Source organism: Myotis lucifugus, unplaced genomic scaffold (genome assembly GCF_000147115.1).
Source record: "Myotis lucifugus unplaced genomic scaffold, Myoluc2.0 scaffold_76, whole genome shotgun sequence".
NCBI classification, from domain to species: domain Eukaryota; kingdom Metazoa; phylum Chordata; class Mammalia; order Chiroptera; family Vespertilionidae; genus Myotis; species Myotis lucifugus.
Window position 1 is genome coordinate 3,476,114 of NW_005871124.1, and position 12,628 is coordinate 3,488,741.

The window sequence follows — 12,628 nt, forward strand, 5'->3', positions numbered from 1 at the left end:
GGTCACAGCATGAGGAACTGTATTTAAAGGGCCAGAAGGTTGAGAACCACTGTCTTAATACCATCAACTTTGGGGTTAGAATTTCAACATACAAATTTGTGGCGAGGGACACAAACATTCAGATCATATCAGATGGCATGGCTAAATGTTAAAGAAAATCACAAGCATCATCAGTTCTGAATGTTAAATGCCATTTGCTCCATTGACCTTTGTTCACCCCTTTAGTCTCCTATTGTTCCTGTCTGCTTAGCCCTTCTCTGCCATCTGAGATTTATCAACTGAGACTATCTCCCAGCCTCTTGTGCCAAGGAGCCGCCTCAATTTGTTTTAAAAGAGCGCCATCTTCTGGCCAAACACTGTTGTTTCCTTATGACGGAAATCCTGAAAAGTATTCAAGTCCCTTTCATCCTTGCGGGAAGGAAACGAAGAGGTATCACCTCCACCCAGAATTTCCTCCAAACACATTTGCCTGTCCTTCTTACTTTCCAGTTGCAACATAAATAAAAACCTTAATATCTAATATCCACAGCTTTTCCTCTGCCCTAATCTCCCAGGAAGATTTTTGTTGTTGTTAGAACTGCTTGGTTCATCAGCTTCTGTTGCATCCAGCTGGCTGATAGGTGAGGGGGGAAATTTGTGGGAACTGAGAGAGGAGGAATTGCTTTTTAGGGCAGGGAACTAATCTGGGAAAAGCAGAAAAAAGGGGTTGGAGAAGAGGAGAATTTTTCAGAAAACCAACTTGGAGTTATGGAGTGCAGCTGGAGGGAAGAAGGGTTTTTTTTTCAAAAGCTGCCTTGACAGCCTAGGCCAGTGGTCAGCAATCTGCGGCTCGTGAGCCACATGCGGCTCTTTGGCCCCTTGAGTGTGGCCACAAAGTTTCAATCGCACTGTATGTGCGCACCTGCACGTGGTGTTTTGTGGAAGAGCCACACTCAAGGGGCCGCAGTTGGCCCACCACTGGCCTATGGAGACAGAAAGTTAGGAGGATTTTAGGCAAGTTTGGCTAGGAGGCATGTGGTGCAATAAAGGTCTACACTGCTCTTTAAACTTTGGGCATCAAAATTGTATTTCTTTTAGATGCTATATTGTACTGGGACCATCCTAGGTGTTCTGCAAGCGGCCTGTTATCCTGGGCTAGACAAATTCTGAAAACATATAGCTAATAGTTCCTGGCATCTTCCATGCTTCCTAAGAGTCCTCTAAGATTAGTTGAGGGATCTCAGTGGAACGAAGCAGAAAAGACCTCTGCAACTCTGCCCTGAAAAGACCCGCATCTAATCTGGTAAACCAGGCGCCCCAAACTGGATAGACACGAAATAGGTCTGGTAGCGAATTTGATTTATTTTCAGAAAATGAGCAAAGGGGGTCTGGTTGTCCAGTATGTGTCTTCAGCCAGCTAGCATTTTATCAGCATCAACCAGTGGACATGGGAGATGCAGATGTGGGGCCCTTAGATGGGCCCAGTGAGGCTGCCAGTGTTAGATGGGCCTTGTATTTAGAGTGGACAGAGCTGCAGTCCTTACTGGCAGGTGGAAACAATTCAGACAGGCCAAAGGGAGTGAGGGCAGATCAGCTTCTTCCACAAGCAGCCCAACCACTTCTGCTGTGTGAGCCATTTTAATGGATGGGCTGTGTTAGTTTCCTATGGCTCCTTGTAACAAATGATCACAAACATAGTGGCTTAAAACAACACAAACTTTGATATTTTATTCTGGAGGTCTGAAATGAGTCTTGCAGCACTAAAAATCAAGGTGGCAACAAAGCCAGTTCCTTCTGGAGGCCCCAGAGGAGAATCCATTTCTTGCCTCTTCCAACTAGAAGTTCTGGCATTCGTTGGCTTGTGGCTACATCACTCCAATCTTTTGCTACCATGGATGCCTCACCTGTTCCGCACTTTGACCCTTCTGCCTCCCTCTTATGATGACACTTGTGATTATGTTGGACCATTTGGATAATCCAGGATCATCTGCCTATTTTATATTCCTTAATCATCCTGAAGAGTCCTGTTTGTCATGTCAAGTAATACGTTCATAGGTTCCAGGGTTAGGGCATGAACACCTGTGCCAGGACCATTACTCAGCGTATCACTCAGGCCTTGATGTTCTTGAAAACCAAGAGTTAGATGCCAATATCGGCCTGTCCTCAAATCCCTGTGATCACAGGCACCTCAATTTGGAGCAATAAGTATAATGTTTAATTATTTAAAACCATATACACTCTCCCCTGCTCCCACCAATAAATCCCATCTCCTCTACCACCACACACCTTAATAGAGCCTTTTTAAGTTCTGTCTGCTAGATACAAAAAGATTGAAATCTGATCCCCAGAAGCAAATGTATTTGTCTTGCATAAGCAAAACAGGAAACTCTAAATTTGCATCTAGAGAACAGAAATTTCATAGATTCATATGAATCTATGCCAAAATAAATAGCTCGGGGTGTTGAAGTGAATCTTGAGCAAGCAGTTAGTCTTGATAAATAAGAAATTTCTGTTCTCTAATCCAAATTCCTTGGCACTCTGTACATGAATGTTGTGCTCTTTTATATATATATATATATATATATATATATAATATATATATTAAATATATATATATATATATATTAAATATATATTATATATATATATATATATATATATATTTTATTGGTTTTTTTACAAAGAGGAAGGGAGAGGGCTAGAGAGTTAGAAACATCGATCAGCTGCCTCCTACACACTCCCTACTGGGGACGTGCCCGCAACCAAGGTACATGCCCTTGACCAGAATCGAACCTGGGACCCTTCAGTCCGCAAGCTGATGCTCTATCCACTGAGCCAAACCAGTTAGGGCAATGTTGTGCTCTTATATGAACCTTCTCAGGCTCCCCCTTTAGGAGTCGGAGCCTCAAAGTAAAGTGTCCTATCAGACACTGGTTAAGTAAAGTATCCTATCATTGACCTCCCAAAAGACTAACGGAAAACATGATCCAGGAAAGCGACTGCAATAAAGGGAACATCACATTAACCAAGTCTTAATAGTGGCTCAAACATTAGGAGAAATTAGCACAGGGTTTATAGGTTTATGAGGTTTCAACTTGGGCTGGGTGGTTTTTAAGGTCAGTTTTGCAAGGCAGAAAACTGGTTGAGATTGGCAAAATCTATGCCAAAATAAATAGCTCGGGGTGTTGAAGTGAATCTTGAGCAAGCAGTTAGTCTTGATAAATAAGGAAGTTTTGTCAGTTCAAAGTTTTATATTCCAGGAGCAAGTATTTCCTGGTACATGTAGCCAAGTTATTTTGACTGGCTCCCATATTGTTTAGCTCAGGGATAGGAAAGTATGATGGTTTCAGTTCTTAGGTTCAGCACAGAACTAAAAATACTTATTATTGCTGCATCCACATTTACATTAGTCAGTCCTAAGAATTTTCTTTAGAAACAGATGATTCTTTGTTGTCATACTCCTTTCTAAAAGAGCATACATGTTAAGAGCTCAGGTTTCTGAAGTCAGTTAGACCTGGGTTTGAATCTTGGTATTAAACATATGATTTCTCAACTGTTAAGTGGAGCTCTGCGGTTGTTCTCAGAATTCAGTAGGATAATGCAGGCAAAGCTGTCAGTAACAATAAATGTTGGTCTTAAAAAAGATTCAAGATCAGTTTATGGTCTACTATGACTCCTACTTCTAAAATACACCTTAAATTACTTCTCTCCTCTACTAATACCGTGTATATTTGTTTAAATGATATTTCATGTCTCCCCAAATGATAGGCCCCACCGCAAAGAGGTTATATGTGTGTGGAGATTTGGAGGCCATCAGCTCTCTGGATAAAGGTACAGGGTCTTTGGTAGCTGGATCCCCCAAGCTGCTCACTTCCAGGCATGGAGTAACCTTATCCATTTACCCTTTATGCCATACAAATGAAATCATGTTTGTTTCTGGGGAATCACTGCCTTAAGCCAGTATTTTTAGTGCACATGGAAATATTAGCAATCAAGCATCAAGGGTCATTATTAATATTCCGATCTTACTATAAAACATCACTTGTAGGAGAAAAATTAAAGTCCACTGTCGTTTCCCTGGACAACAATTTCATACAGTGCCCGGTATCATAATGGTAATGACAAAGCTTCAAAGGTATCCGACCACAAATTCAGGGTCGCTACTCTTTATTTTACTCCCATTGTAACATGTCCTCTAAAGAAGGGATGTAAATGAGCCAATTAGTGAGCAGAGGTCAGTCTGGAAGAAGTAATTGACAGGACCAGTCCTCAGAGCTCACCAGGGCTCCTTGGATTTAAATTGGAATCCAAGAGAGAAGCATTTATTCATTATTTATTTCACTCGATCCTTTATGACATGCCCAGTCTCCAGGGGAAGCAGGAGATCAGGACGAAATACAAAGTTAACAAATCAATATTAACAAGCACAGAAAGAGAGAAATCCAGTCTCACTCTGGCTCACTTAAAGGGCTGGGACTGACGCTGGGCACACCCAGGAAGGACACCCCTGGCTTCTCAAAGTTGGGCCAACTTTCTCCTCCATCCCCTGCACCCCTCCCACTAAGCCACCCATATAAATCCGTCCACAGTAGAAATTCCAGGTTAGGTAAAGAGAAGACAGTATTGGGAAAAGATGAAGGTTGTTTAGCATTAGATGGGTGATTTCAAGCACTTGGCAGATATCATCCTTCATGAATCAATGTCCAGGAAAACTGGATCTGTGTGGTCAGTCCCTCTGAGACAGAAAGGAGCCTATGTTTGTCCCAATTCTGTCTCCTAGGCCAGTGGTCGGCAAACTCATTAGTCAACAGAGCCAAATATCAACAGTACTTCTTCAAAATAGATTCGCCCAGGCCGAAAACCGACTTCTGTGCATGGGCCACGAAGTTTCAATCGCACTGTACGTGCGCGCCCCCAGGTGGTATTTTGTGGAAGAGCCACACTCAAGGGGCCAAAGAGCCGCATGTGGCTCGCGAGCCACAGTTTGCCGACCACTGTCCTAGGGCATAGGCAATGCAATGTAGTGGGGTAGGCAGGGTGAGCAAAGGGTAACTATAGCCTAGGTGGTCAGAGAATGTTCAGGGGGAAAGTTGGGTTAGCCATGCGAGTCCAGCCACCCTCAGTGTGGGTTTTCAGGGTGTTTCAGAGTATGGCAAAGGGTGACAGCAGGTCATCTGGATCCAGGACACTTTCAAGCTTAGGCAAGAAGGCCCCCCCACCCAAGGAGCAGAGACTGGGCCTCTTCTGGAATTCCCAGGAGAATGCTGACGGCTACGGGGCCCTGAGCCTTATCCTATCCCCCTCAGGCAGACCCATCTTTGTGAGAGGTTGAGGGCTGAGATGCAGTCCGTGGCTATTAGTCTGCATGGCTATTAGGGCCCCTTAACTAAGCTCTTCTCACTACTTCTCCCTATGTGGTAGGGATATAGTTGGAACCCAGGTGCTGTCAATCTCTTACCCTTTGCCCCCACAGCAACTAAATATGACTTTTCATACACCTGCCAAGGCCTAGGCCCCTGAATCCACTGGACTAGTCTCCAGAGAACCTTGACTGAATCACCTGCCAACTTAACCTGGGATCCTGCTGGTTTGGTTCATTCACCTATCTGGGTTACCCTACCAAGGCATGTATATTGTATGATTGGCACTGTGAGCCTAGATCAGTGATGGCGAACCTATGACATGCGTGTCAGAGGTGACACACGAACTCATTTTTTTGGTTGCTTTTTCTTTGTTAAATGGCACTTAAATATATAAAATAAATATCAAAAATATAAGTCTTTGTTTTACTATGGTTGCAAAAAATTTAGATCAAAAAATTTCTATATGGCACCAGAGTTAAGTTAGGGTTTTTCAAAATGCTGACACGCCGAGCTCAAAAGGTTCGCCATCACTGGCCTAGATGGATTGTGTTGGGGGAACAGCCTTGCTGGACCCAGCTGACTCTCCATTCCTTGGCTTCCTAAAGAAGGAAATTCTGTGGCTGAGTGGCTAATGACAAAACGTACAAAGTCTCCAGGCTGACAACAGGAGAGTATGCCCAAAGCCAAGGAAATAGTACTGCCTGCAGGTACAAATCCCAAAGGAAGGTTAGCAGGCCACGGTCCACCTTGGGCTTAAAAATGAGTTATATTCAGCCAATATCTGTCCTTGACCTGTGGACTGGGGGCCTGAGCGTTTGGTAACAATGGAGGTAGAGCAGGAGAAGAGAAGAGCAGGTAGAGAACAACATAGGACCAGAGAAGAGGTATGGGTTGTGGGGATGTGGGGTTTATGGCTCATACCAGTACTAACTCTCCTGAAACAGCTGGTGGTCTTCTTCCCACTGCTCCCACAAAACTGCGGAATTTTCTCCTCGGTTTTCTGTAACCTAGGTAAGATTCTTGTATTGAAAAGCTTTTGACAGCAGGTTAGGAAAAAGAAAATATAATACAATAAAATGGCCTAGAGGTAAGACAGATATGTCAAACTAAAGAGCAAAAGTTCAGTACCACTCAGCATTTTGCCTTCTAGGGAAATGGATTTTCAAGGAGAATAAACTGAATCAGAATGCTTATGGAAGAAATGATTCATGGTTGAGATATAAAGAAAGCTGAAAGAAGTCAAAGAGATCATAGGTAGAGGCCAGTGTCTGAAATGTCATGGTATATGATTTGTCAGTGGCTCATTGTGTAGTCTCAGCAGAAATGACAAGAAAAATTACATCAGAAAGTAGAAGCCAAGGGTAAGTTCAGGGTCTAATTAGATCAATTATTTCTAATACAGGAGCTTGGCTTCTAGTGTCCACAGACTAAAATGTCAGTAAGATCACTCTCCAGGAGAATTTTCAACTCAGATGAGTCTTCTTCCGTACCTAAAAATAAAACTTACAGGAAATAAACCACCACAACAAATCCATGACCACATTACACCAACTTGTCTACACAGACCCCTAGACTCCAGAGCATTCTAGAATATTCTAGAGTGTGTGTGTGTGTGTGTGTGTGTGTGTGTGTACCACAACTTTTATCCATTGATCCCTTGATGAAAGCTTACATTGTTCCCAGGTCTTAGCTATTATCAATAACTAGAGGCCTGGTGCACGAAATTCGTGCAGGGGTAGTGTACCTAGGCCTGGCCAGTGATCAGGGTCAATCGGGGCCTTCCAACTGGTGGCTGGGGCCTCCCTTCCCTGGCTGCCGGCTGCCCACTGGGCCTTCTTTCATTCCACGCTGGCCCCTGGTGGTTGGCGCACGTCATAGTGAGCGATTGAACTCCCAGTCTCCTGGTCAAACTCCTGAGGGGACACTTTGCATATTAGCCTTCTATATATATAGACTAGTGGCCTTGTGCATGAAATTTTTGCACATTAAAAGGGGATTAATTAGAGGAAATATTTTAATATTGCTATTTGCCCTTTCTCTATAATAGAAGTGTCAGAGATGGAAGAAAATTAGTAAAATGTATATGAAAATCTTCCTCCTGTCAGAGTCTGGGGTACGCCACAGGACCCAGAGTCAAGTCCCCGCCCACCTACATGTGCCTCAAAATCGCGAGAGACCCAGACCCAGCCAGCCCCACCCCCATTGGGCTAGATCCAGAGCTGGCTGGCCCCACCCTTGTCAAGCTCCACCAGGCAAGGTCTCAGCCTCAGGTCCCCTGGCCCAGTGCCGGGCAAGGGGCGCAGCCTGAGGTCCCCCATCAAGCCCTGTTGGGTGGGGGGCATGGCCTGAGGTCCCCCGTCAAGCCCTGCCAGGTTGTGGGCATGGCCTGAGGTCCCCCGGCCTGGCGCCAGGGTGGGGGGTGCTTCCTGAGGTGCCCTGTCAAGCCCCATGGGGGTGGGGGGGTTGGGGCGCAGTCTCAGGTCCCTGCTGATTGCTTGTTAAGGCTTGTTTCAGGAATTCAGCCTCCGCTGTGGGCGCAGCCATCTTGTGTTATTGAAACCCCCACCTCCACTGTGGGCGCCTCCTTATTTGTGGCAGAGTGACAGTCAATTTGCATATTTCCTCTTTATTACATAGGATGCTGCCTTGAACATGAGGGTGCAGATATCTCTTCAACATGGTGCTTTTGTTTCTTTTGGATATATTTTCAGGAGTAGAATTGCTTAATCATATGGTTGTTCTATTTTTAATTTTTTGAGGAACTTCCATACCATTTTTCATAGTGGTTGCACCAAATACATCCTCCCCAACAGTGCACAAAGGTTCCCTTTTCCCCATATCCTTTTCAGCACTTGTTTTCTCCCATCTTTTGGATACTACCCATCCTATCAAGTTTGATACCTCATTGTGGTTTTGGTTTAATTAATGTGTTAGAGTTAGTAATGTGACTACTTTAGAAAATTATTTTGGAGGGTAGCATGCTCAAGAAGACATCCTTATGTCAAGTTCATTACATTTAAAAATATATTTTTATTGATTTCAGAGAGGAATGAAGAGAGGAAGAGAGAGAGAAAGAGAGAGAGAGAGAGAGAGAGAGAGAGAGAGAGAGAGAGAAAGAGAGAGAGAGAAACATCAGTGATGAGAGAGAATCATTGATTGACTGCCTCCTGAATGCCCCTTATTGGGGATTGAGCCCACACCCTGGGCATGTGCTCTGATGGGGAATGGAACCATGGCCTCCTAATTCATAGGGTGACACTCAACCACTGAGTCAGGGCAAGTTAATTGTATTTTTAGACAGATTCAAAACACAAAATTTACAAAGAAAGTCGTAGTGGGTTATTTAATTTCCTTATTTTTGTCTCTAAAGTTCCTATAAATTCATGAATGTAAGTGTCACTGTAAAATCAGAAACTTAATACTATGATTGATTAATTCTAGGACATTTCTTAAAATTCCATTTAGGCTAAGATTACTAAGCTTCATTTTCTAAGGGAGAGTGAAAGAATGGTCACTTATGGATTTAAAATATATCCTGATAAAAGCTGACTTTGGGAGTCAAGAGATATGAGTCCTTTGAAATAATATAATTTGAAGAGTAGTTCAAATAGAATCTAATGGACTGTGAAACTATAGTTTTAAATTAATGAGTGTACCTGGTAAAAAGCTTTGCACTGGTAAGTAATATGAAAGGTCAAATGAAATATTCTAATTATCTTAATAGTTAAAGCATCTTGCTTATTAATATGTCATTTATTTTGACAGTTCTTTTTTGGGGGGATGAAAGCAAGGAACTGTGCTTTTTAGCATCCGTGTCATATCATTATAAATCATTTACCAAGTGCTCACACACATACCATCCATGATGGATCACACAATCAAAATGCATCCATCATTTGAGCTTCAAGAAATTTTTGGCTAAATATGTTAAAGCCACAATTATATGTTGAATATTGTATTATGATTTAATCTGTCAAAACCTCAAAAAAGTCATTACTCAAAAAGAAAAAAAACAATAGACATCTGGTGAATCAATTTTATTGGATAACAATAGTAGGGGTAGTATAGAGTAGTGGTACATAACAACTTAGTACAAAGTAAACCCACTCAAGAAGGTGTCATCAGCAACCATGGCAGGGAGAGGGGAGGGTTATTGGGGGCATACAGACAAGGAGGTGGGGAAAGCAATGGACCTGCGTTCTAGTCTCCAAAACATCAGGGTCTTATTTCAGACCTTGGATAATTATATTCTACCTCCCTCAGCTTTAGTTGGCTCAAGTCTAAAATAGAAAGTGAGGACTAGATGGTCTCCTAGGTCTATCACCTATAACAATACAGGATTCTAAGGACAAATGCAGAGAACTTGAGAGATGGGAATGGTACAGTTAAGAGGTAGGGAAAAGCTTTTTTTTTTTTGTGCATGGGCAATGTGTGTTGTGGGGCAGCAAGGGCCTTAAACAAGACTGGTTAACTACTGTGACGTTTCTGGGGCAATAAATTTGTAAAAGGGCAAGACAGAGAGCTAAGCCTAGCAGGAGACAATAAGCAGGGACCAAATAGAGAAAAAGATACTGTTTCCTATGGTCAGTAGTCTGACTTGTGTTGCTCCTCATCTCACACGAGAGTCTGTATATCTTCATGAAACTTTATTTCAACCCCATCCCCAAACCCACACACCAAGTAAAGTAAGAAGAAGGTATGGTTACAGATGCCTCCTCTTTAGAGCCGCACAAGTAGCCCCCTTTTATGGGCCAGGAAGCCAAGAGCAGTTGCTGACAAGATGGTAGTCAATCCAATCAGCCTCAGCAGGCCTGGCACGGAGGGCAAATGTCTCTCCAAGAAGGTCGTGTGAATGGGCTGCACAGGAACATCCTGGGTGCAGAGAACATTGGTGTCAGTACAGGGCTTGTGCACTTCACTCCAGAAAGTCTGCATTTCCTCCAGTTCTCTGAACATGACTCACTCTTACCAACCTCTAGCCCAGCGGTTCTCAACCTTCTGGCCCTTTAAATACAGTTCCTTATGTTGTGACCCAACCATAAAATTATTTTCATTGATACTTCCTAACTGTCATGTGGCTACTGTTATGAATCATCATGGAAATATCTGGTATGCAGGATGGTCTTAGGCGACCCCTGTGAAAGGGTCATTCGACCCCCAAAGGGGTCGCGACCCACAGGTTGAGAACCGCTGCTCTAGACTGTTAAACATAACATTCCCTCTGGTCATAACATTCATCTCCATCCCCCATTTGGCCCTTTCCTTAACTAATTCTGACTCATCCTTCAAGTCTCAGTTTATACCTCACTTCCTCAAGGAGCCCTTCCTGTGCCCCCAGGCTAAGATGGTCCCTCTGTTAACATTCTCAGCATGTCATCTTCATCACAGTTGTGCTTTCTGGTTATCATCTGTTCTCTCAACCACATGTTGAGCTCCATGAAAACACTGCTGTAGCCTTTTCACAACAGCTGGTGCAGAGTTGGTGCACCATAAATACTTGTTGAATTGAATAAATCTATGGTCCACTCAGCCCTCAATCCCATATGTGCCCAGCACTAAGAGAATAACTTGGACTGGTAGGGCTATTCTTTTTGACTTCATACTTAATAGAGGAATAACTTTGACCTTTTTGACCTTTGTCCTCTACAATGCATTTCATTCTATCTTGTATGTGTCCTTCCAATCAGGAAGACTTCCTGGGGTTTTATTATGAAAATAATAATGTGTATATGAAAAAATAACTTTTTAAATCTAAATCTGCTCCATTTCATTCATCCCTTTGCCCCATGGACGGGGGATACTGCTATATCTTTCTTTCATTTTCTACCTCCTGTTGAGAATCACCAGATTAGAGATTTATTCAACAGGCATATGTTCAGTTCTTAATGTCTAGAGCTCTCAGACCAAAAAAAAAAAATATTTTTCCTAATAATATGTAATGAATGTGGCAGCTACAAATTTATAAAGTTCTAAATCTGTCACCTTTGACCTAGCCTATGCCATTAAACATTCATGGGTTGAAACACTTAGGGAAAGGTATGTGAATATATACAAATGTATTCTTTTTGAAAATAATTGTTTTTATTTTTTATTATTTTTTAATATTTATTTTTATTGATTTCAGAGAGGAAGGGAGAAGGAGAGAGAGATAGTAACATCAATGATGAGAGAGAATCATTGATAGGCTGCCTCTTGCATGCCCCCTACTGGGGACTGAGTCCACCACCCTGGCATGTGCCCTTGACTGGAATCAAACCTGGGACTCTTCAGTCCATAGGCCGGCGCTCTATCCACTGAGCCAAACAGGCTAGGGCGAGAATAATTGTTTTAAAGAACAGAGATTTGAATTCATGAAATAAAATATAACCTACCACAAACTCTGGTTCAGACTGCCAGATTTCATCCTCTGGAATCTTCCTCATGGCATGCAGGATCTGAAAAGAACGAATATCCTGGTGAATAAGAAAAGTAACACCATCTTTCTCCAAATCTGCTCTTTAAATAAAGGACTAAGTCTCGAGATATCTATAAAAAATACCAGAGTAACAGCTAACATAGTCCACTGAACCTTTAAAAGGTCCCAAAAAGTCTTTCATTGATGGCATAAGAGGCTCCAATCATTAGGTTCACCATAAATTGTATTTGTGAACATGACTTAATAGGCATGAGATCACAGGAATTGTCAGGAAATATAAAAATGAATTCCGAGTCCTAATAGAAACATGTTTGGTGCTATAATATTAGTCCTAGGTTATTTCTCAATGAGAGTCATAGTGATCTTTTGTCCAGTGGACTCTCTTATCTTGGCTGACATGATAGATATTTTCATTGTTACTTTTGGGTTAAAGTGTTCACTTCAACTGAGACTATTGTTCAAATTGTGTTTCGTGTGTCTACTGGAAAGTTGGCCTCCAAGATCTCAGACATCTTTAACCTACTTAACAGGCCCATGAGTTGCCTCCTTCCCCACAACCCATGACCCCAGGCCCTACCTCTCGGGCTGCTCTCTCGCCAGCCTCCACAGCCCCCTCCATGTAACCACTCCAGTGTGTAGCAGTCTCTGTGCCTGCAAAATAAATCCTGCCCACCGGCTGGCGGAGTACCCTTGAAACAAAAGCAAAGAGGTAAAAGTGGTCAGTATCAGAGAACCAAAGAACCTTCCCACAATGACCAAGGCTGGTTGGTATCCTCAGATTCTATACATCAGTAAGTAGTACATTGTAAATTTTGGCAAAATGCTCACAGGTTCCTCCAGCTCTTCTTGCATGATTCTTGTCACAGACAAA

At 42.7% G+C, this 12,628-nt stretch overlaps 1 protein-coding gene across 1 annotated transcript in view; it reads right to left on the bottom strand.

The window, feature by feature from the left end:
- Positions 1-9,364: 9,364 nt before the first annotated feature.
- The window catches only part of MAOB (monoamine oxidase B), a 60,394-nt gene continuing 57,130 nt past the window's right edge, over positions 9,365-12,628 (bottom strand). Inside the window, exons 13-15 of the mRNA XM_006090567.3 lie at positions 12,335-12,446; positions 11,714-11,776; positions 9,365-10,214 (exon numbers count right to left, since the gene is read on the bottom strand). Of these exons, the coding sequence (XP_006090629.1) occupies positions 10,062-10,214; positions 11,714-11,776; positions 12,335-12,446 (328 nt within the window). The 3' untranslated portion in view covers positions 9,365-10,061. The remainder of the gene's footprint in view (positions 10,215-11,713; positions 11,777-12,334; positions 12,447-12,628) is intronic.